The sequence below is a fragment of the Abramis brama genome (genome assembly GCF_963993115.1).
Source record: "Abramis brama genome assembly, chromosome: 3".
Classification (NCBI taxonomy): Eukaryota; Metazoa; Chordata; class Actinopteri; order Cypriniformes; family Leuciscidae; genus Abramis; species Abramis brama.
Window position 1 is genome coordinate 16964374 of NC_139965.1, and position 26995 is coordinate 16991368.

General features: G+C 38.9%; 1 protein-coding gene across 1 annotated transcript in view; it reads right to left on the minus strand.

The window, feature by feature from the left end:
* nav2a (neuron navigator 2a) overlaps positions 1–10733 on the minus strand; it is a 101591-nt gene extending 90858 nt beyond the window's left edge. Inside the window, exon 1 of the mRNA XM_084107423.1 lies at positions 10044–10733. Coding sequence (XP_083963549.1) covers positions 10044–10202 — 159 coding nt within the window. The 5' untranslated portion in view covers positions 10203–10733. The remainder of the gene's footprint in view (positions 1–10043) is intronic.
* Positions 10734–26995: the final 16262 nt, after the last annotated feature.

A 26995-nucleotide genomic window follows, 5' to 3' on the forward strand; every position in this document is an offset into this window, starting at 1 on the left:
GACACTCAGTCTAGAATCATAAGATCTAATGAATGTCTCTCAAGTTAGTTATTCTTTACATTACATTTAAAGCCAAGATGAAATCAAAATTGACCTCAATTTCTTTCTTCAAAGTGTAACTTTGTCGATTTTCAACCTGCTTTGTATAGTTACAAATGCCCATAGTATATGTAAATGAACAATGTTTACTCGTTCTCCGTGTTACCCTGGACCGAGACATTCACGTTTATTTGTCAGCAAAAGTCAGATGTTCATGTTTGTGAAAACTACTGATTGTACTTCCGCATTTTTGTATCCCCGCCCACGGACAGTCGGAACAACAGAGGGTTATTACAGAACAGTTACTGAAAGGGTAGGTTTATCATTAAAAATTGTATCATACTTTGTCTACTCTTTAAACATCATTATGGTAAAAGTGGAGCACTGTGGCAGCAGCTTTCTCACCTGTACACAACGACGTTTGGCTTTATTTCTTTCAGTTTTTCCCCTTCCGTTTGGCCGACTAGTCATCCAGTTTAATGTATCAGTTATAAACACTTTTCAGATTTTACAGCATTCTCTCCTTATTTATGATTCTTTGCAGCCTTTAGCCACTGCAACGCACTGGATCCTTCACTGAAAACTGAAAGTAACTCACTCTCGCTATAGTTTATTTAAAGCAACACTAAGGAACTTTTCCTCTTCGGTCGCCCTACAGGTTGGAAGCGGAATTGTCCATTACCGCTGTCGTAAATAATTTCGCCGCCCGCAGCCTACTGTCGCACGCACACTCGCTGTTTATCTATCACCGGCTTTGGAATGAACGATGTCCACTGACAAGGTAGAGTATGTTGCATGATTTCATGAAAGTATGATGTATTGCGACATCAGAAACGAAGGAAAAGAGGAGAGGAGTGAGTGGTTCGTGCTCACTGTAACCCTCAGATCACCAATGTTATTCGCCAAACGCTTGATGTAAAGCAAGTCAAATTTGTAGTTCCCTTTCGTCCTGGGAACTCCGACGTGTCGTCAGGGGAGTTCCCTGACGAATTGGGATCACGCTAGGGAGACCAATTGCCTACGAGTGAATTAAAACAAACCAATGAAAATTGGCATGCAGGATTTGCATTCCGCAGCCCGCCTACCAGCGCGGGTATAAAAAGGCGGAAGCAACGCATGCATAGTGCTTTTAGCTTCGGAGCCAACCGATTGTGTCCTCTCTGAGTGAATGAGCTTTAAGATTGTATCTATCTTACGCTCTACGAGTCTGCTGTTTCGGGAAGGGATCTCTCTGTGTTGGCGTGACGGCGTTTCAGCGACCGCACGATTTCCTGTCTGCCGGCTGCGTCTACACACTGTTAATTCAAAAGCTGTTTTCACAGCTGGTAAACGGTTGAGTGCGCACAGCGGGCTTGCAGTTTCCCCGCTGTGTTGCCGCGTTGGGTCCCTGTGTGCTTCAGCACAATAAAGAGAGTACTTTCTTCCTGAAAGAGCAACACGAGTGAAGATCGCGTCCTTTTCAGGATGACGTTTCACTCGTGTGTTTCTGGATGCGATCGTTTCCTGTCCTCATTTGACGGCCACGTTCATTGTTTCACATGCCTAATCAGTGTGTGAGACTACGTTCGTGGGTGGTTCATGTTCTCTCAGGAGTGCATGACCACGTCGGCACGTTGTTCGTCTCCCCTTTTTAAAGGCTCGAGCCGTTCAGCGTGCCATGTGCCGTCGAGGGCCGGTTGACAGCGCGGGTTGTCACGGCAACCCAGCGCGCGTCATTCGGCGCTCAAGATGCGTGGTCAAGATCAAGACTCGCGTGCCTCTATGAGGTGAGTCCCTTTGCTTATTTCCCGATCTAGTTTCTCTTCTGGTGCACCAGGAGAGGGCTACTTTGGCGAATAACATTGGTGATCTGAGGGTTACAGTGAGCACGAACCACTCACTCCTCTAGCGCATCACAAACATGCTGAGACTGTGTTCGTGGGTGGTTTGTGCTCTCTACATGAGAGCATGACCACGTCGGCACGTTGTTCATCCTGCCTGAGGGCTTGAACGCCTGACGCCCCCTCTACGAGGCGCCTCTATGCGTTGAAGTGGAACCTGTTCGTCGAATAGTGTTCCTCCCGTCAGGAGGACCCCCGAACTTGCCCGATCAGAGTCGTGCTTTCCTTCCTGCAAGATGGGTTGGAGCGAAGGCTGTCTCCCTCCACCCTCAAAGTGTATGTCGCTGCAATAGCAGCGCATCACGATGCAGTAGAAGGTAAGTCTTGGGGAAGCACGACCTGATCATCAGATTCCTTAAGGGTGCTAGGAGGTTAAATCCACCTCGTGTTTTGCACTCTGTACCCTCTTGGGACCTAGCTCTGGTTCTTAGAGCTCTTCAAAGTCCTCCCTTTGAGCCCTTGTCAACAGTTGAGTTGAATATCCTGTCCATTAAGACAGCGCTCCTGTTGGCATTGGCTTCTTTCAAGAGGGTCGGGGATCTGCAGGCTTTTTCGGTCGACGAATCGTGCCTAGAGTTCGGGCCGGGCCTTTCTCATGTTGTATTGAGACCCCGGCTCGGATATGTGCCCAAGGTTCCTACCACTCCCTTCGCGGATCAGGTAGTGAACCTGCAAGCGCTGCCCCAGGAGGAGGCAGACCCAGCCCTAGCTTTTCTCTGTCCCGTCTGCGCCCTGCGGGTTTATATTGACAGAACGCAAAGCTTCAGGACCTCAGATCAGCTCTTTGTCTGTTACGGAGGCCAGCAGAAGGGGAAGGCTGTCTCCAAGCAGAGGTTAGCTCACTGGTTAGTGGATGCTATCACCCGAGCGTATGAGTCTCTGGGTGAGCCTTGTCCTCCCAGGTTGCGCGCTCACTCTACTAGAGGTGTTGCCGCTTCCTGGGCTTTGGCTCAAGGCGCCTCGCTGACAGACATCTGTAGAGCTGCGGGCTGGGCGACACCGAACACGTTCGCTAGATTCTATAGCCTACGTGTGGAACCTGTTTCCTCCCGAATACTCGCTACGGCCAGTGGTGCGAGGGAATAGGTTGTGTCGGCTTGCTACGCCACTCTGCGCCTCGGCCGGATACGTGCGTCTTCTGCTCCGTATGGCGCCCTACGTCGGTGAGCCTTGTGAGTTCCTCCATCACCCCTCCGGTGCCAGGCGTGGCGGACCGCCTGGCGCCAGGTCTGCTACCTCTAGTAGGAGCTGCTAGTAGACTGGGTGTTTTTTCCAGTGGTCTCTACGGTGACCCATGATGCCACGTGCAGTTCAGCCGTGTCTTCCCCTTGACAGACTCGTTCTGTCGTCCCTGTTGAGTAGTGGGGTTTCACTACCCCAATGGGTTAGTACATATGTGTATTCCAGGCCTTCCTCAGGCAGGCTGGGCTTCCGCAGCGAATTCAGAAGTGCCTTTCACCCTGTTACGCTTGATGAACCACTGATACGATTTTGGAAACATTATTTTAAGGTAAAAAATGTTCCTTAGTGTTGCTTTAAATGTCTATGTACAAATGTATAATTACAAAGGCTTTATTTTGTACAATTCAAAATAAAAATATTTAAACAACGAAAACAAATCTGTCTTCATCATCAAAATTACTTACTCTGCCTCTAAAATGCATCTAAACCTGACTCACTTTTCATGATCCAATCAGTTCCTAATTGATCAAATCAAGTCCCAGAACACTGTCAGAAATACATCACATTTTTAAAAAGTTAAGTGGGTCGCAAAAATCATTTCATTGCGACTTCAAGTTGTATACAATTTGTTTTTATAAATATATCAAATATGACACATATTATTATAAAATATTTAACATGCATGTAATTGTGGTTATTAAATATATTAAATATTAAATACAACATAATCAATATTTACAATAATCTTATGATGCTTTTGTTACCACATAAAAAAAGTAAAAATAAATAAATGAATGTCAGTAAAACAATCCTTTGGGCTGCATGCAATTCTGTAAAACTATGAACATCTTCAATATTTGTGCTGTAAATGTCCTCAGAGGAATCTAATATCTAAATAAAGCTTTCAAATCTTCTCTTCAATCTGAGATGCACAAATATCCGCACATCTAAACCATCTTCTCCTTTAATCTATTTCAGTCTCTGCCAGTCCCGTTATGCCCAACATCATCTATTTCATATGCAAATTTTTGCAAGACACTTTAAGGAGAAGAAAAAAAAAAAAGAAACTTTATTTGATCCACTGAGATTGGATGTTTGTTGAGTTTTATCGAGCAGGACGGGTTGCAGTTTTTCTTTTGAATTTCTGATAGGAGGCCTCAAAGGAAGCTCTCGCGCGCACACACTAATGCAGGCAGTTTGTCATGCCTTTAGGACACCTGCTGTTCACACATCACCAAAAACAAGCTTCCAAAGTGTTTAAAAGTGCTCTCACACAGAGATCTGCTCAGTATCATTCCTGCCATTAGGGAACAGTGGTGTGTTACAGTAGTAGAGACAGATGGTGACAGAAAGTCTTGCGCTATCAGTGCATTCAGATTTAGATGACTCTCTGCATATTCTGACAGTACTAGGATGCTGGCTGCGTACATGTTACGGAAGTAGAAGCTCAAAAAATGGAGAGCATGCTATTGCATTGAGGGTTTTTCCAGGGTCAAAAATGGTTTTCGGTGGTGGCGGACGAACACGGTCATCAGAGTACCCTACACATGTGAACTGAGAGCCCAGTACTGACAATAAATTCCCAATAAATGCCAAGAAGCCGTTTGTAATATTAACTTGTCCTATTTATTCATGAAATAAAACAAAGTGCTTAGAACTATTTTATACTTTAAAAAAATCTGTAAATGTAGCCTACATGTATATAAAAAGTCACTGAGTGACTGATTTGAAAAGTTAGAAATAAAATGAACAACAAAGTTACACATTACAAAGTAGAAGTGACAGGTCTATTATTTTGCTTTTACACTCCAAGACTTATTGCACAGATCATTTGATTGTTTTGTTCCAACTTCCATCCACTGCTATGGTTATCACAATCAATTGGATTCAATCGCGCATTTAAATACGGTTGTCAACTCAGAAACTTTGCAATGTGTAGTTAGCAGCATGAAAAATACACATTGTATACAGAAAGCAAGCAAATATCGCTGGCATTATAATCACTGAAGCGGTCAAGCACTTCAGTTCAATGCGAGGCACACAAAGCTGCACTCCATTATAATCAATGAAGCTGTCTACGCCGTGCAATGAATCTCCTATTGACGTTGTGTTTATACTTTGTTGGTTATAACGAAAGGATGCGCGAGTGTGCAGAACTCGCGCTGGACTAAAACTCTACTGTTTTGAGCGATGTTGAGTGGATTCTGACTAACTTAAACACATCTGATTGGTCACATGCTCAACAGATATGTCTGTGATTGGCTACAAAGCTCAATGCTTCAAAAACACAGTATAGAAGTTCACAGAGCGCTTCCACAAAAACTCACGGGAGCGTTTTAAAGAGAACGGCAGATATCGCCACATTTAATGATCACATAAATCTCTGGCGGAACAAAGATTAATTTACCAATGCAGGAAAAACCCTGGCAATGGCCAAGAGCAATGCATTCTGGATAACACTACAGAGATCCTTAAAGGAAAAGTTCGCCCAAAACATTGTTTACTCAAAGACATGGGTTGTGCCAATCAAAACCCATCTTATTTTCTTTCATTCATGAAACACAAAAGAAAATATATTGCAGACTGTACAAGCTGTTTTTACTCTCTGTTCAACTACAGTCATTCAGACTTTAGCCTTTAAACCATGCGATGATGAGACTGAGACGGCATCCTCTGAAATGCATAAAGACTCACAATTTTTCCTACCTTTGTGGTGATTTAGAATGTATAAATTCAAGTGACCATCAGGTGAAAGCCGTGCAAACGCATGGCTCTATTGTTATGTTAATATCCCTTATCTTATTCAGTGCTCTAGTGCAGACAGCCAGTCCACTATATTAGCAAATTAAAACCACTATCACCAGCAAATCAATGTGGAGAAAGAGGCAAAGCCAGAGCCTCCAGGGCAAAGAGCATTAAAGTCAATGAGCAGGAGCACAAAGGCACAGGTTTCAGTCACGGGACAAGTGTGTGCAAGTGTGATACTGGAGAGCAAATAAATAAATACAGAAGAATAAAGGTGCTCAATATGCCAACTGTAAAAAGTAAAAAGCTATAAACAATACAGGAGATAAAATGCTACATTAAATGTAGGAAAAGAACAGGACCACAACAAAAAGTACAACTACAATATAAAAATTAAATAAATACATAAATAAATATGAGGCTTAAACATAATAAAGGTGTGTCAGAGCTGTGTTAGTAGAAGAGTATATATAAAACGCATTAAAAAATAAATATATTAACGCTTTAAAGTGATCAAAAGTGACAGTAAAGACATTTATAGTGTTACAAAAGATTTGTATTTTAAATATATGCTGTTCAAAAGCTCTTTTCCTGAGAAAAAAAAATAAAGGCCTCATGGTTTCTACAAAAACAACTGTTTTCATCAATAAGAAATGTGTGCAATTTTTTGGAGCACCAAATCAGCATATTAAAATGATTTCTGAAGGATCATGTGACACTGAAGACTAATGATGCTGAAAATTCAGCTTTGCATCACAGCAATAAATCACATTTTAAAATATATTCAAATAGATATGAATATATTCATTTTAAAGTGGAATAATGTTTCACATATTATTAATAATGCTGTGCATATTTCAAGTAAATGATCTTTTAATCAGGATTGTGAAACATCTACTAATTAAAAAAAAAAAAGAGTAATAAATTGTCTTGTGGAGAAGGTATAATTCTTATCAGTTCATTAGCTAAATGGATGACAGCGACAAGATTCAGTGAAGTTTAATAACATGCTTCAGATGTAATGCAGAGATGCTCATGTATGAGAGTTCTTACATCTTTAATGAAGGGATCTAATCTCTTTACCAGATGGCCACAAATGGTGAAAATATGCAGTGTTTTTATGTGTTTATTTTATATACACAATCTAACTTACAGTGTTTATTTGACGCATACAATGATGTCCACAAACCAGACATGACCCCTTTTTTGGCTGTATACTTGTTTAAAAGATCTTGTTAAAACTGTGAAATCAAGCTCATCATAATAAATTAAATCAGTGATACCATTATGGGTAGTTACTTCCATGTGAATGAAACGGAGGGAGAGAAAGAGAGAGAGATGGAGAGTGCAGTACATATTTACAGCACTAGAGAGCGCTGTTGACTACATCATCAGTCACTGATCTTCTCCTCATGGATTGAGTGTGCCTTCTGCCCTGACTTTCTTTCATCCATTCTTTCCCTCAGCATAATCCCTTTAATCTACAGTATGAACTCAAAAACCTCATGAGTTAATTGCGTGGATTAGTTTCATACTTTGACTAGCATTTTACACTAGTCTTGATCTTAAAGTCACCATGAAGTAATTTTTTTTTAAATCCATGTGCCCTCATAATCTTTCACTAAAATAGCTTCCCCTCCCTCTTACAGAGACTTCTCTTCTCTTCTCTTCTCTTCTCTTCTCTTCTCTTCTCTTCTCTTCTCTTCTCTTCTCTTCTCTTCTCTTCTCTTCTCTTCTCTTCTCTTCTCTTCTCTTCTCTTCTCTTCTCTTCTCTTCTCCTCTTCTCTTCTCTTCTCTTCTCTTCTCTGATGATGTGTTTACTGGCGTGAGGGCGGGACAACCTGTCATTCACATGACATCGACCAATAGCAAACCACAACCATCCAATCAATTCCTGATGGACAAAGTCAAGTCGTGTCTTACATATTTTCTTGTTCAAGAAGATAAACGTCACGAAAGGGAAGAAAAGCAACTTCTGTTTCATGCAGACTTTATCACTTTTTGCATAATTATTGCATCAAGGATTATAGTTGTATCTTTCTAATAGGCTAATTTGGTGCTCAAGAAACCTTTCTTATTATTATCAATGTTGAAACAGTTGTGCTGTATGATATTTTTGTGGAAATCGCGATGCTTATTATTCAGGATTCAGGATAGGAAGTTCAAAAGAACCGCTTTTCTTTCCTTCTTTCTTCCTGGAATGCCAAAGCAAAAGAAAATCTCTAGAAAGCAGGACAGGTACACATTCAGCTACTATGTTGGCTGTATCTCACACACACATACTATCTATCCTCACACATACATCATCTACTATCTCTAAACACAGACCGCCAGCGCAGCTGATCGACACACGCGGCTAAATTTACTGTTTCTCAGTACAACACTCGGTTCTGCTAAAGCCTGTGTCAATGAGCCAGAGCTGCAGATTTGAATGTGCATCGTCAACAGAATGATTGTGCAATGGTGTGCAGTGAATAATAACATTAACCACAGTCAGATTATGTGTCTGTAACACACATACACACTCGAAATCATGTAGGTTTTTTGTTTTGTTTTCGTTACGTTCACATACCCAAAGGTTAAGCTATGGTTCATGGGTTCTTTCAGATCAGTTTGTGTTCAATCTGTACCCTCCTATCAGACACACACACACACACACACACACACACACACACACACACACACACTCCTTTTCATTTGACAAAGCCTTAAATGGCATTTGAACGTGTTTGCAGGGAGAGACAGAGAGAGAGAGAGATAGAGAGAGAGAGAGGGGGGGGGGGAGAGAGAGAGAGAGAGAGAGAGAGAGAGAGAGAGAGACAGAGAGAGAGAGAGAGAGAGAGAGAGAGAGAGAGAGAGAGAGAGAGAGAGAGAGAGAGAGAGAGAGAGAGAGAGATGTCTCCTGGGTTGCCTAGCAGACTTACTAACTCAAAAATAAACCGAGCCACCCTGACTTGCTTAGATTTGACTGGAGAACAAACACACACACACACACACACACACACACACACTAGTTCAACGCCAGCAGGCTGCTAAAACAAAAACTTTTCAAATAGCCTTTCAAAACAAGCGCCATGGTATTAACATAAAATATATCATGGAAATACCACGGTTTGGAAGTACCTTACAGTAAAAAGGTAACAGAATATAGTAATTGATCAGTGTCATGGTGTGTATCAAAGTACCATGGTATTACCATCACTGAACCATGGTATAACCACAGTCTTGTTTTGTAAGAGAAATATACACAGATTTACTGCTGATCTATCTTGAGCATCTGCATATAGCCATATAAGGCAAAGACATCCTTGACACTAGGGATGCACAATACATTATATTGGTATCATTAACCAGTATTACTGTGGATGTTTTCAATTGATCAGTATCGATCAATATTGTATATATATATATATATATATATATATATATATATATATAAAAATGGGCAATATTCAATTGTTTATTTACATTATTACCTTTGCCATCATCAAACGCTCACTTAAAGTTAATCTGTAAAAACACTAATAATTTAATACCTTCAGCAAATGTCAAGATTAAGACAAAATAATATAGACGTAATTTGTTAAAATTGCATAATTTGATAAAAATCGTATCAGGCACAAATGTAATATTGGTGCATACTGACTTTTATGCAATAGTATAGTAACTGACCAAGTTTTAATCTAAAACATTAATAAAATAAAAAAATTGCTTTCTTTTTGGTACTACCATGGTACTCTTTTTCCCATGATTTCTCAGGACATGTATCATGCTATTCTTTGAAGATCCATAGAAAATAGTAGTAGTAATAGTATATATTTAGTAATTTGCATTACCACATTACTATTATTACATATTGTTTATTAGGATGTATATAAAATCACTTCACTGCAAGAAAAAAAACACCATTAAACACACACATCATATATATATATATATATATATATATATATATATATATATATATTAATGTACATTTAAACTATATGCACATAAACTAACCATATATATATATATATATATATATATATATAGATATAGATATATATATATATATATATATATATATATATATATATATACACACACAAAAAATACTATATATATATAGTATATATATATATGTTATGTGTATATGTACATAAAAAAGACCCTAAACTCCTCACAGCACTAAACACACACACACATCAGTCTAACCTGTGTGTCCTCTTCACTGTCAGTAGGCTGGTGGTTTATGCTGGTGAAGCAGGGCCGGGGGGCCACAGCACGGGTGGGCACCTGAGGGATGGGGAGGGCGCTGTGGATCGGCTTCGGCAGTCCAGACTTCATGTTAGTGACCACCAGGATAGCAGGCATCTTCCCCTGGACCCACAACCAGTCCAGTATATCTAGCCACACACTGTAGCATCCAAAACCGTATTCCCAATACAGTCCGAACGGCCTTATTCTGGTCTTCTTCTTCAAAAAAGAAGCGATCCACCTGTATGTTGACCAGTCCAAGACGCCAAATGTGAATCAGTTTACCTCTCGATTCAATTTTATCCCAGTTGTTCCTGAAGTAGCGCAGAAAATCCACAGCAGGAAAAAAATGACAGTATCATGGAAAGGGCAGGAATATAGAAGAGCAGCAAACGTATGACAGCAGCCCACTCGCAGCGAATGGAGCTCAGCTGGTGACTGCAGGGATTTCAATACACTTGTCCATGATCTCTCTCTCTCTCTCTCTCTCTCTCTCTCTCTCTCTCTCTCTCGGTTTAAACTCAAGCAGGTGTGGCTTTAAGACGGCAGCACTAACTAGTGGCTCATGCCTGACACCAGTGTATAAGCACTAGTTTTCTCTCAGCTGTGTGGTGTACACTCCCATAAACACACACACACCTCCCATCTAGGACGTCAGAGCAAATGAGCGGTATGAAGCAGCAGAGGCTGGATATGATTAGCTTCTGTGTGTGTGTGTGTGTGTGTGTGTGTGTGTTGAGCATGGAAGGAACTATGCATGTCTTACATGTGCGAATACAGTAGATTAGAATTGACAGCTTGTGTGTGTAACTCTCTCTGCATCGTGTGTGTGTGTATGTGAGGGGGAGAGAGAGACGCAGTGTTCTCCATGTTGTGGGCTTTCCTCCAGGCTCTCTGCACGCAGTGGAAGTCAAATGAGGCGAAGGTTACTTGAAGGGATTAGTAGATCTCATATTTCTGTGTTTTTTATTCATTATTTCTTCCTCATAGACACTCATTAATCACTTCAGAGATCCACCTCTATTTCTCTGTCTTTGTTTAATGCATTATAGAATGATAAAGCAGTTTAGAGAGACACTGGAAGAACATAAATCCTGCATATAAGAGGTTTTCATTTACATTTCTTCATTTAGCAGATGCTTTTATCCCAAGCGAATTATACATGTGAATAATACAAGCACACATGGTTATTCACCTATGGGCGCCAAAGCTATGAAATATATATTGATAACATTTGGTTACTAAACTTTCTATTAATCAAAGAATCCTGAAAAAATTTATCAGTTTCCACAAAATATGCAACACAACTGTTTCAGAAATGTTTCTTGAGCAGTAATGCTGAAAATTCAGCTTTGCATTACAGGAATAAATTACATTTTAAAATATATTCAAACAGAAAACACTTCTTTTAAATAGTAATAATATTTTTAAAAATATTACTGTTTTACTGTATTTTTTTAATCAAATTATGCAGTATTGGTAAGCATGATAGACTTCTTTTAAAAACATTAAAATAAATCTTACTGACCTCAAACTTTTGAAACACAGACATTAAAAATAAATAAATAATTCATTAAATTTCCGCCCTTTTATTAACTTTTGGCTAATAAATAATACATTACAGGGTCTGGTTCAGAGCCTTCAGTATTGATATTGCAATGTTATGAGCCTTGCTGTTAGAAACATAAAAGACAGAATGACACCATTGTTTGAAAACACCAGTTATATATGCATTGACTATACTCTATACGCATCGACCAATTGCAATATAATACTCAACTAATGTCTATAATGACTTCTGGATCAATATCCCACCATCTGTAGCGTATATCATGTCATTTTATGATCTTAGGGCTGTTGGCGGGTGAGTAAAAGAGGCATTAGGGATAGTTCACCTAAAAAGGAAAACTCCTTTTAAAAGTAAAAAAATAATAATAAATAATAATTTATTTAATGTTTTTTGTCCACACAATGAAAGTCAATGGGGTCCAATACTGTTTTGGATCCCACAGATTTTATTGTATAGACAAAAATGGTTAAAACGTTCTTCAAAATATCTTCCTTTATGTTCACAGGTTTCGAAAATTTCTGGGGCCTAAAGTCCCAGCCTGATCTCAAATTATATAATCATCACTAATCATAAAGGATCTTGGCATCTTTAATTTAATTTCCAAGACTTCCCACCATCGACAAACCTAGTTTTTTTGCCACCACACCCATATGAAAACAGTTGACCAGAGGAGACTATGACCAGAGACAATGGATGTTACCCGAGAATGACGAAGCTGTCAATTTTAGCATACTGACAGAGTCCAATTCAACTCAACATTTCAAATTCAGGTTAATGGATTGGTTGAGATGCTCACTCATAATCACAGCGACAGAGTTCAGTCATTTGTGAAATGAAAGGGAGAAGTAATAAGAAGATTTGGGGTCTCGAGAGTCTTGAAGTATTCCCAGATCAACACACTGTGTGCCTCTTAAAGCCAACACGCACATAATCCTGTTACCCATAATGCAAATGTGTGCATTTTGCATCTCTGTGTTTATGCAATTATACAAATTTGAATACATAATCTTACTAGGCGTATGAAATGCAAAGAGAAGTGCAACTAGAAGAACAAAAGGCAAAATGCAGATCTGATTAGGTGGTCTCATTTGAAGGCCATACTTTTGATTCATTACCAAGGCAACCTCTGTTACCATTCTGCTAGAAAAGAGCAGATCACCGTTATTTTACCACATCTATCAGTGAGGCACAAGAATAATACCAATAATTCCTGAGACAGTGTGGATGGCTTGAGATTGAGATATATGGTGAAAATGTATTTAGTTTTTGGGGTGTACAAGAATGTTTTCATGCCTGAATGTTCGACATTTTCCCAGTCTGTTAGTAACGCTCTGTTTAGTTCCTATCTCTATGAAGCCACTCCTTCTGAACGCCACAATGTGCTCTGATTGGTCGGCTGGACTAGTGTGTTTCAGAAATGTCAGGTCCCTTACATTACAAGTAATGTAATCGGTGTATGGCTGAACACCAAGTAACACTGACTACCGCAGCAAGTCCAACCATGTCCCTTTAGGGACTCTGTAGAATGCGTTATTTATTTTCTGTGCCTTTCCGAATAAGGTATGGCTTTGGACAAATCTCTAATGGTAACGCCACACTTCTAACACAACTCATCCAGGCCCCTTTTATTTTGCATATGCCTTTGCAGGGAATTATTTAAATGAGGAATATTGTGATGTGTTCGTTCCCGGAAGAAAACTCAAGACTACAATGTTTCAGGGAGTTCAAAAACAGTGTTTACTGATAAAGTGAATGACTCCCTTTGGAGTGACTTTGTGCTTTATGACATTTTCATGCTCAAACAGCAACATTACACACTAAAAAAGCATAGTAGGTCCTCTTTAAAACAGTTGCAGGTGTGTAATATCATGGGCTGGTTGACTAGAGTCTGTTGAGACCAGAATGAAGCACACACGCACACACACACTTCATCATTAGAGCAACCTTTGCTTTGGCTATGTAGTTGCAGGTTGACATTTTCAGTCTATTTTTGGACCCTGAAAACCACTTGAGACTATACCAAACCATGGAGATCTGCGGCGTTTTAATTACAATAAAATCCTCAAGCTAATCTGTAGGACATTTCAAAAAAAAAAAAAAAAAAAAACACTTAAGAGTAAAGCCAAAATAAACACACTATTTAATCTATTCTCATTAGATTGAGAAGTAACCATACTTCTTTTAATGACATAACGTGCACAAACACTCATCCGTGCTACTTTTATGTTATGCATCTTTATTATTTTTTTATTTAAAGTGTAAAAATAACTTGTTTAAAACTAGATTTTTTTTTAAATTAAATCTGATTGTAGAATTAAAAAAATAAAGGAAAAAATTATATATATATATATAAATCTTCCTGGTGTGCAAAAAAAAGTATCATATTTTATATGTAAATCTATCCCAACAATTCAAGTACAACCTTGTGCAGCAAAAAACAACTAAATTATCCGCAAATATTGGTTGATTTGTTATTCACATAACTAAAAAAAACGTGAGACCGCAGCACGTTGCTTTAATGAAGCGTGCATAATTAACTCATCATTAGCTTCCATTTGCCTCCTGCGCTGTCTTCTCCACCCCATGCTGCAAAATGACTATTTTAATATAATTCACATCTTAATGTCCCTGTATTACAAATAGAATTTTAATTTTATACACACTAATGCTCCCATACTTTATTATTAAGATGCTAATAAGCATTCATTATGATTAGTGATGCTGTTCTGAGATCTCAACTAGTGTCTCCTCATAAGACATGGCATCAGTTAGCTAGGCACATAAGGAAACTTAAAACTCGAAAAATGTTATGAAGGAGAAATTTTGCTGTGGTTGTTGTAGCTACAGCGAAAAAGACGAGACGCGACTGTGCTAATGATCAGTAGTGAGCCGTGAGGCACTTAACTACTGATCAAACATTTCCATCTGCTACCATTAATGTTCACTACTGAGAGTTAAATTCAAATCATTTCATATCAGTACAAGCTGCAAACAGAGAGGAAGAGTGAAAACAGTATCATTTTTCACTCTCTTTCCATCAGACATTGCACTAGATCAGGGGTTTTCAAACTGGGGTCCAGGGACCCCCAGGGGCCACAAGGGAGTGCTAGGGGGTCCGTGGAAATGTTAAAAATAAAAATGGATGATCATTTGGTGGTATGTGGCCTCAAAAAGTTTGAAAACCCCTGCACTAGATAATGCAGCAAATAAATTGTTCCTATAAATCATTCATAAAGTTTTTGTAAAACTACATGAAACGTATATGAAATATCTTATGTAGGTTACTATCACAGGTACTGGATGCTGGAAACAATTTGACAAGGTAACAGCAAAAGATTTAACAATGAAATGATGGACTGTCATTGACTGGGACAGATCACATTTGCTTTAATTTTCATACCGCTTCATACCCATTCAGTTCTCCCACACGAGAGCAGAGGTTAAAATCTCTACGCCAACAAAAGCTATTAGTCCTTACAAGCTCAAGAAATCCTGAAGCAAAGTGATGTATCGTTAGTCAAGAGCAGGAGGGATCTCATAGTTGTGTTGTTTGGCCATGTGAACGTTGTGTTCTCGAAAACCAGAGGATGACGGTTACACAGGAAGGCGAGTGCTTTATGAAATGTATATCTTCGAAAGAGCAGTCAAGGAGCATTAAGCACATCATTCATCAAAACAAAACACAGCGTACATTTGTATTCACATAATGTTGGAAAGCAAAGCAACATCCCATTTTATTTCCAAGTGATTTCTGGTTCTAACTTCAGGACAATGAATAAACAAACACATATTATTTTATTCAGCCTCGTCTATTTCAACACGTATTAACAAGATATGTGTCCAATAAATATACGCTGCTGATACTGCTGCTGTATGAGCGAAGGCTACTGCCGAAACGTGCACATAAATACAGTTAATAGAACGTGAGCTGCTGCAAGGAAAGTAGGGGGAATCCAATCCTCTAGCAGATCTAGACAGGTGGTGCTGGGGAAGGAGGAGGGCTAGGAAAATTTAGTTGAGTTGAGCCGGTTTTGGGCGGAAATAAATAGGCTACATAGAAACAGATTGATTGGACAAAGCCGTCGACTTTAAGAGAATCATCAGCTGCTCGGAAGAGTTTCATGACTAAACTATATATATATATATATATATATATATATATATATATATATATATATACAGTGAGGAAAATAAGTATTTGAACACCCTGCTATTTTGCAAGTTCTCCCACTTGGAAATCATGGAGGGGTCTGAAATTGTCATCGTAGGTGCATGTCCACTGTGAGAGACATAATCTAAAAAAAAAAATCCAGAAATCACAATGTATGATTTTTTAAATATTTATTTGTATGATACAGCTGCAAATAAGTATTTGAACACCTGAGAAAATCAATGTTAATATTTGGTACAGTAGCCTTTGTTTGCAATTACAGAGGTCAAACGTTTCCTGTAGTTTTTCACCAGGTTTGCACACACTGCAGGAGGGATTTTGGCCCACTCCTCCACACAGATCTTCTCTAGATCAGTCAGGTTTCTGGGCTGTCGCTGAGAAACACGGAGTTTGAGCTCCCTCCAAAGATTCTCTATTGGGTTTAGGTCTGGAGACGCCAGAACCTTGATATGCTTCTTACAGAGCCACTCCTTGGTTATCCTGGCTGTGTGCTTCGGGTCATTGTCATGTTGGAAGACCCAGCCTCGACCCATCTTCAATGCTCTAACTGAGGGAAGGAGGTTGTTCCCCAAAATCTTGCAATACATGGCCCCGGTCATCCTCTCCTTAATACAGTGCAGTCGCCCTGTCCCATGTGCAGAAAAACACCCCCAAAGCATGATGCTACCACCCCCATGCTTCACAGTAGGGATGGTGTTCTTGGGATGGTACTCATCATTCTTCTTCCTCCAAACACGTTTAGTGGAATTATGACCAAAAAGTTCTATTTTGGTCTCATCTGACCACATGACTTTCTCCCATGACTCCTCTGGATCATCCAAATGGTCATTGACAAACTTAAGACGGGCCTTGACATGTGCTGGTTTAAGCAGGGGAACCTTCCGTGCCATGCATGATTTCAAACCATGACGTCTTAGTGTATTACCAACAGTAACCTTGGAAACGGTGGTCCCAGCTCTTTTCAGGTCATTGACCAGCTCATCCCGTGTAGTTCTGGGCTGATTTCTCACCTTTCTTTGGATCATTGAGACCCCACGAGGTGAGATCTTGCATGGAGCCCCAGTCCGAGGGAGATTGACAGTCATGTTTAGCTTCTTCCATTTTCTAATGATTGCTCCAACAGTGGAGCTTTTTTCACCAAGCTGCTTGGCAATTTCCCCATAGCCCTTTCCAGCCTTGTGGAGGTGTACAATTTTGTCTCTAGTGTCTTTGGACAGCTCTTTGGTCTTGGCCATGTTAGTAGTTGGATTCTTACTGATTGTATGGGGTGGACAGGTGTCTTTATGCAGCTAACGACCTCAAACATGTGCATCTAATTTAGGATAATAAATGGAGTGGAGGTGGACATTTTAAAGGCAGACTAACAGGTCTTTGAGGGTCAGAATTCTAGCTGATAGACAGGTGTTCAAATAATTATTTGCAGCTGTATCATACAAATAAATAGTTAAAAAATCATATATTGTGATTTCTGGATTTTTTTTTTTTAGATTATGTCTCTCACAGTGGACATGCACCTACGATGACAATTTCAGACCCCTCCATGATTTCCAAGTGGGAGAACTTGCAAAATAGCAGGGTGTTCAAATACTTATTTTCCTCACTGTACATATATATATATATATATATATATATGAAGAGTTCAGATGCAAAAGCCTCTAAGTGCCATCTGAAATTTTCTTCTACGATGATCATTTTTATCAAGCTTGTATATTTAAGTTCAGTAATTTCACTTAATTAAGACAATTAATAGGTAATTTTCATTGCCATTTAAGTGAAATTACTGAACTTAAATATACGAGCTTGATAAAAATGATCATTCTAGAAGAAAATTTCAGATGGCACTTAGAGGCTTTTGCATCTGAACTCTTCATATATATATATATATATATATATATATATATATATATATATATATATATATATATATATATATATATATATATATAAAATGTGACGGATAGACTGCCAATCCCTCCCACCCTGTCCCTTAATCCGCCGCCCTTCGCCAGGTTCCCAACTGGAGTGGGTGTGATTGGAGAGGAGAATTGGCAGTGTGTGATGAGGCACACCTGATGAGAATGAAGCCTCATCACCGCCGCTGTTAAATACTGAGCGTGCCTCTCCTCGTGAGACCGGTCTCTTTCCCCGTGCATGCACACTGGTGTCCTCGTGGGTCCAGGAAGGGAGCGCGGAGGGATTCCGCGGTCCGGAATAGAGAATCATGCGTGATGCCACTGACAAGCTAGGATGCAGGGCCGCTATTCTCCTCAAGTTGTCATGGCTAAAGAGGACAAGCCGCGATGCCGAAGCTGCCAGCCCTCGCGCCTCAGACCTGAGAGAGAGAGAAGCGTGTGCGACCGCCGGACACCGCCCCCTTATCTGGACCCATCCCATCTCTTCACTACACGTCCTTCACGATTCCCTGGCACAACGAGGACACCAGATCCCCTTTTATTTTAACAATTTATTTCCCCATTTTTGGACATTTTATGTTTATTTATGTTAAAAATTGCCATATCACTGATTGACACCACTCCCACTGTGTCTGTCGTTTGCTCTTCCCGCCACAATATATATATATATATATATATATATATATATATATATATAAACAAATACATACAATATAGTTAGAATCCAGTATTTACAGACGCGTATGTTGGAAAGCAAAAACAACATTTAACTTTTTCCAAGCGATTCCCGGTTCTAACTTAAGGACAATGAATAAACAACACCACATATTTTTTTAATCACGCTTCATCTAAACTTGTCCTGCTGGGTTTGTTGTGTGTGTTCGCTTACGCAGTGAGCCATACAACTCAGCTTGACCCAGAATAACAGGAGTGGAGGTCACCCAAACACATTCAACACTCAGCCGGCTGGCTGGACTCCACTCTTCAAAATAACACACTATCATCGGGGAATATTTGAACAAGGACGGCCAAGTGCGGACTGCCGACTGGTTATGTGCTGGGAAAATTAACAGACACAAGCGCTGATATAAAGCAAGGCATGCATGTAAATTCGACACACACGCAACAAAAACAGTGGCATCCCGCTGTGAGGTTTCCCAAAAATAATCTCTCCAGGAGCTGCTGTGACCCTAAGCTGTCAAAAGCAGAGTCACTCCAGAGATAAAAGAACACATCTTCCTGAAACCTGAACTCATTTATCTTCATCTCAGCTGACACTGTCACATCTAGAGCAGTACCGCAGAAAGACTTTCAGATCAGCTCCTGTGAGTCAGGAGTGAGGGCGTGCGTGTGTGTGTGTGATCTGCTTTGTGGGCGGCACTGGCAACAGACAAACAAATATGTACAAAAAAAGTACTGCGGCAGTACAGTACTATAGTATTGAGAGTATGAGATGGGAATACCATGGTACTTTGATATACCATGGTACTGAAAGAATAGTAGCACATACTGTAGTATAGTAAAATACAGTGCAATACAGTATTATTTCTATAGTATAGTACAGTAGACAGTGTCAAGACCAAGACCAGAAATGCACTCCTTAAATTCATCTAAAAGATCTGCATCTACTCTGAGAAATATTTAATAAATAAATACAAACAGAATATTAAGACACTATAGAGAGCTGCTACCGAACAAATTAAATCACTAACAGCTAATTTCATGTTTGTACCAATTCAGATACAATTTCTTCTGCCTCAGTGCAATTACTCAACTAATGTTTAATGTTTTAAAAATAGACCTACATCCTACATATTTGATATTTGAGTTGCAGCACCTCTATTCCCAGTCTGTCAGTATCGCTCTGTTTAGTTGCTGTTTCTATGAAGCCCCTCCTTCTGAAAGGTGCATTGTGCTCTGATTGGTCGACAGGACCAGTGTGTTGTGATTGGTCAGCTGCTTTGAGAGCGTTTTGGAAAAGCCACGCCCCTTACCATAACCACAAGTGTTACACTACTAATGCAACTAAACTAGGCCTCACCTTTTTTATTTTTAGCGTATGCCTTTGCAGGGAATTATTTAAATGATGAATATTGTGAAGTGTTCATTCCCGGAGGAAAACTCAAGACTACAATGGAGGCGTTTCACGGAGTTCAGAAACAGTGACACTGATATAGAGAATAACTGTCTTAGTAACTTTGTGCTTTGTAACTTTACAGACATTTTCATGCTCAAACAGCAACATTAAACACTAAAGAAAGTTGAACATGTAAAGTACAGTACAGTACAGTACAAAACCCTACATTACAGTGTAACACATGGTAGTACAATGTTTTATACTGTATAGTATTGTGCAGTATTGCACAGTAAGTATAATTTAGTACAGTACAGTGCCGTATTACAGTATAGTGCAATATTGTACAGTACAGTATAATTTATTACAATACAAAGTTGTGGAGTATAGTGATGTTTGATAAAGTACAGTATAGTACAGCATTGTGTTATGCAATGTAGTATAGCCTATATAGTACAATGCAGTGATGAATAGTACAAACTAGTATATTATTTTGGGCCGAATAATAATTGGTAATGTAGTGTGGTAAAGTACAGTTCTGTATAGTACAGTGTAGTATGATACAGCATGATTCAACATTCAATAACCCTAACAACATAACATCAAACTTTAAGACCATCTGTTGTCACAACAAACTGTACTGTAAAGCATACGGCAGTGCTTCATGTGGTAGAGCTTCACCCGATCCAAACGCTTCGCTCTGATCTGGAGCAGAACCAATGTTGATTCTGACCACCAACCACACACAGAGGAAATGTTCCCGAACACACGACTACTGCTCTCATTTCCTGCCCTGATGCTTCAGGGAGACTAGAATCAGTGTTTTTAATTTAACAACACATTATAAAGAGCAGTAAAGAGGAAGCACACTGCTCGGAAAATAATCAGACCCTGCGTGTCAGGGATAATCCAAATACAGAACAGGAGGGAAAACCGGGAGAACCGCATAATACGGGACTAATTAAATTCTTTCATTGTGAGTACACTTTGTTTCACTTTGCTAGGAGACATAAAATCGAGGCAAATATTCAAAGAGTTTTTAACGGGAGGCTTTTGTGAAGATTTGTGATATGGAAATAATGAACTGAGGATGAAAGCAAGCAGTGGCTCTAGCCAAACATCCTTCGGTGCCATCTCTCTATAAATAATTAAGTAATTACTTTGTTAAATGGAGTCAAAACTGTCAGATAATCCCAGCAATAAGAAAAAAAGATGCAAAAACAAGACAAATCCCCCTTGGAATTGACTTCAGGCATCTTGGTCCAATACAACAAGCTGGGCAATTTTACAAGACAATGGTTTTAATATAAAAACCACCCACGTGGACCTAGCTCACCTACGTCTGATGAGTGAATATACGCTCAGTTCTTGGTGGAAACAACTAAAATTCAACCGTTTTCCTCACAAGCTACAAATTTGTCAAGTGGGTCCTTAAAATAGCTTTCATTTGTACTTCTGAGCATCTCTGTGATGCACAACCTGAAAAACCTACTTAGCCATCTGTGCTGTCCTTTCAGTTTTGTAGCAGGGGACAACGGGTGTCTGCAATTTACTGTATTGGGAGTACAATGTACAATGAGTTGATTTAACATCAAGCCAATATGGACCACGGTTATGGTTTTTGATGGTTCAGCTTCTTAACGTACTGTAACATACAATATTAACTTAGTAGCTGGTTATGTCCGAAATGTCCAGAGGTCTTTAAGGTCTTTGACTGGGCCTGCTGCAGATGGGTTATAGAGGTCCAGTCTAGCAGTAATGACAATCCTTCTTAACCAGATTAGATTTAAAGGCAGAGAGGAATCCATTAAACAGCTTAAAGGATGCCGGTGGCGGGTGTCTTGGCATACGATAAAACCGACATCTCCTCTCTAATGATAATCCTGTCTTCTTCTAATTGTGCAGCATGCAAAAGTCTAGCAATAAGGCTATGTACATATGAAGGACATATTAAAAGCCATTACATTTTCACTTATATCTGCAAAATAGTTCAAAATAATGTGAAAAATAAAGTTTGCTTTACCATTTGATCTTGAGCTTGTATTTTTGAAATGGTAAATAAGATTATTGGAGTACATTTTACAAGAATATACTATTTCAGTCTTTCTACTTCTAAATTCCACATTTAATACAATGTGTTACTTCTTGTTTCTGTGAAATATACTAGTAATTTCTGTCTATGAGTTCTGTCTAGTAGTGTCTATTTACACCTTGTTGGCAGAAGCTATTTACACTAGCTCCGCCCACTGACGTCAGGTTGGGCCAAACAAAATTACGAAAGCTGCTACATAGTCAATAGTAGCAATAGTGTAGGGGTAAGACACGTGGTAGAAAGTTTTGATGCAAATGGACCCGAGTTCGTGTCCGCCTTTTGCCGAACTCGCTCTACTCCCTTTTCCCAACACATATCAGATTGGAAAGGCATTTATTTTCAATAAAAATGAAGAAAATGTACGAAAAGTGGAAATAAAGTGTCTAACGTGTGTTTAATAATAAAGTGTTTATTGGTTAGGGGTAAGTGTATTGTCCCAATAAGGCAGCACCCATTTAATAATTGTAATAAATATAATCATTTACACTGTCATTATTGCATACCATTTAATGTACAATAACACTGAGGTGCAAATAGTATCTGCCACAATAAATAGCATCTAACTTCTATTTACAATTATTGCAAAGAAAACAGTGCTATTTTTACATAGTGTAATTACAATCTCTCGCTAAAGCATATCACTAAGAAAATGCTGCTATTTTCACTTAGTGTAAATAGATTCTAGTTGCTATTTACTCAGTGTAAATAGCATCCATCTATTGCTATTCGCACTTAGTGCAAATAGCCGCTGCCTAAAAAATCCCCTAGACTCTAGAGCTAGATCAGAGAAGGAATCTGAGCCATAGATGCTAGAGTTTTCATTTAGATATAGTTACTGTAATTAAATTTAGATAATTGAACTACAGTAAGTATGCTGTTCAGGGCGTCGTGTTCTCAGGTAATAAATTAAACCAAACATAAAGGTTAGAAACGAGTCGCTTCTTGATATTTCAGCTGGAGCTAATTTACATATTGTTACGCTAGCAAAATTTGTATGCATCCATACTGCTAACATGTTTACCTGTGTAGCTTATCCACATTGTGTGCATGAAACAAACACTGTTACCAGTCAAATCACATCATCAGAGACAGATATGCATACATAGATCCCAGCACATTCGACCGCTCAGGACCTGTCGATGTGTCTGCCATCTTGGAACAGTCAACATTTCAGATGCTGTCATCACACACATTAAAAAAAAATGAATGAGCTCTCCAAGATACCACAATATTGCGCAGCCTCTGAGATTTAAATTCCTGGAGAAAGATGATGTTTTGAGAATGTGTTGGTTTTTGTTTTTATGTGTATTTATATCTATGCACCTCAATATTACAAGTTTTTAAACTGCGGTAATTAATATTTTTTAGCATATGCCGAATTATCTAACATAAATGATCAACTAAATCGTATGGATATCATCTGCTGAAGTCTATTGCAGATATAGATATTCATACAAGTGTATAAGTATGGTTGCAGACGCATAGTCAGCTTGCTCTCGAATGTTCACGGCTTTGACTGTTCCAATATGGCGGACAGCTTACGTATAGCGGCTCATGGAAACAGCCTTAACGAGGCATTTGTGTATATTTATCTATGATCGGAGGAGTGTTCATTTAACATCACTGCATGGTCAATGATTTCGGCACCCAAAACTATTTCAGGTGAAAGTGGTTTTATTTTTTTATTTTTTCGGATGAATATTTCGGTATAGTGGAATATTTAGGCCATCACTACGTGCAAAAAAGCAGCTAATGCTAAACACCAAGACAATTTGCCTGTTATGGAGGCTAACAACGGCTGATAGAGAATGAAGTATGTGCATTGACGTGAAATTACTCTAATTTGGGGAGATGCAAGCCAAATGAGACGACAGGAAAAGCATGGAGTGTTGTTTTGGAAGAGCGGGGGTCCTTGTTTATGTGGTACGCCCTAAATCTCTAGCGGCATCCTCTGCTAGCCCCAACTGTGTCACATCGCATCACTGCTGTGGCCGGATTTTTTAGTCTCAAATATAAAAGCCAGACAGAAGTACAGAAAGCCTTGGGCTCACAGAACAGGCGAGAGAGTTTGAGAGTTCTTGAATACTGGGTCTTATCCTTAAGAATGACAACACAACCTTTCGTAAACCCGAAACAGCTTAACGTGAAACCCATAGGTGTAAAATCTAAACTCCCTGCACTTCCCACAGGATCTTACCGGCTTACAGCACTGCTGAACATGGTCAGTGGGTTATGATAAGGGAAAAAAGCTTTGCTTGGGTACAGTACTTTGCTGCCTGTTTTCCTGCAGATCTGCTCGAAATGCCATCAGTGAATCTACCATCCTTCTTCTGGTGTCACATGTGACCCAATTCAGAGCTCTTTTCTCTATGTTCACCACTTCTCCACCTACAGCTACAGATAAACTTTAGACTTGAATTAAAACGCTGCAGCAGGAGAAGTCGGCTTTGACAGCCCCCCAACCCTTCTACCGCCCAATCGCTCGCACATCCCTAAGGGCCGCGCGGCAGACGCAAGCTGACTGTTCACAAAGTGACAGCAAAGCATGGGCTTCCCTTCTTTCTTCTCTGAGCCGGAATATAAACGGCCGGGCTCAAAGGGCCATGAAATTCAGCTCATAAGGCTTTTGACACGAGCACAGTAGTGGTAATTTACATGAACTCGGGGTAAAAAGCCTGACTTAATGGTGTCATAATGCTGCTATGGTTTCAGCTGTCATTTTAGGTCAAGAAAAAAGTATTAGCGTTTCATAAGCCAAACTTACCATATGGAAACTGGGATTTGACGGCTGCTATCCGACCCAAACTGAGTGCGTCTGATAAACTGTTGGGTTTTAGTCCAGGTTTAGAGTTGCATCAGGTTCAGATTTGTACAATCAATGAAAATAATGTATTATTATGTAAGTTCTAAAAAATTATTTACTGTCAGTATAGTATATCAATTAATATTAATTTGATAGACGGTTGCATGACTGTACCCCTAACCATAACTTGGGCTGTAAACCAGCACTATGTTAAATTGTGGCGTAGGCTTTTTGTCTCAATATATTATAATTATAAATTATAACTCAGTGTGATTCTGTCTAACAGCAAGAAGTTGATTCATTAACTAGCAGAAAATTGTTACATTTCAATAGTTTCTTTCTTAAAGCATAAACGACTGAGCGGAGCCACAGAGATCTCAAGACCAGCTGTTTGAGTCAAATTCAGTCGGTTATGAAGATCCCATCTGCTCATGTTCATTTGGAAACTCAATCAAACCGCTTGGGTGATGCATGCAAACATGCTGGGTCCCACTGCAGTAATCCACTGGAAAAAGTTGAAGTGCGCAGTTTCTGTCACTACCTCCACCAATCAAAATAGCAAAAATATGATGAGTGTTTCCAGACAGGTTTCCCTAAACACTCCCACTATGAGCCACTATTCGTAAGGTTTGGATTGAATGTTTACAACCAGCAATTCACAGCATTTCAAAGGACGTGTCTGCGTCATGTGCCAGCCTGAGGGACAACGCAATATATCTGTCCGAACTGCTCCTTTAAGAAGCAGACAGAAGAAGAGAGTCTGTGACCTTCTGAATGTGACTCACGCCTCATACTCATGGCAAACATGACACAAACACAGGCATCTATGACTGCTGACTCCTCCACAGGTTTTCATAGTCTAATTGGGAACAAATCCCAATGAACAGTGTAAGAATATTTGGAAAGTGCTAACCTTTTCCTATATGACATTTCCAACAAATTAGGTCAGAATTGCGTAACGGAGGTTAGCATCTGGCTAAAATTACACACTGTAACATCAGCTAGATGCACTCAATATTACGACTACAAGAAAATGAGTTTAGTATTTAATAATAATAATAAATAGAAATAATATATCATAAAAACATATATCATATATATATATATATATATATATCTCATAATTAAAATATAATTGTAACAGTTCACCAAAAATTATTGTTTACATTATATATATATATATATATATATATATATATATATATATATATATATATATATATATATATATATATATTCTTGGTTAATTTTGTGTCTCGGCTATTTTTCTTGTGAACTGTTACAATTTAATGTAAGAGATTGGAATGAAAATATACATCAAATATATTATATTATATAAAAATATATTTTTATTATTATTTATTATTTAAAATATATATTTAAACTAATGAAACTGAATAGAACTAATTAACAATAAATGCATAGTATTAATATCTATGATCTTTCTATTGACATGAACATTACTGTACCTTCAGACCTTAAAGCTACTGTAGAAAACACATACAATCTTGTTTTCCTGCATAAATACTGAAACATATTTTTTACTGATATTTTACTTTTTTTTTTTTTTTTACACTTCATCACTGCAAAAATGAAGCAAAGTGCAGATGTTACCTCGACCTACAGTACCTGATATGACCCTTGAAATTCACTTTGATTTTGACAACATTATGTCCTGCTCTGGAAGAACCGTAAATCACACCAGTAAATCTACTGGTATCCTTTTATGTGAAGGGCATAGTGAGGAACGTTCTGGAAGAGCCGTCTCTTTCCAGGAGCTGTCTCCTCATGAACCAGGAGAAAGTCAGAGACTTTGGGAAGAGAGATAAGCATGTGGGATTAAACTCCTTCTGGATCTGGCTCATCCCAAACATGACTCACTCCACCGGTAAAGCCTGTGACCGCAGTGGGACGAGCCCACCATCCGCTGCTCCACGCTTCCTACCACGGATGTTGTGTGAGGGAAGATCAGAAAGAACAAATTTATTCATTCGTCGTGGGGGCTGTATTGACGTAATCCCACACATAATGTCAAATGTATTTTAGCTATATATAAAATAATGTAATACCAAACTGTCTCAGAACTGAGAGCGGTACACCATCCAATTCAGACGCTAAAAATTTACATCAGTGACACTTTACAAAAAGTTTCAGTATAAATGTAACAAACATTATTACATTATATTAGCATAATGCTTACATATTGTTTTGTTTTTTTACAAAAAAAGTTATTAACCTTCAACATATTAATATTATATGATATGATTAATATCCTATATTACATAAT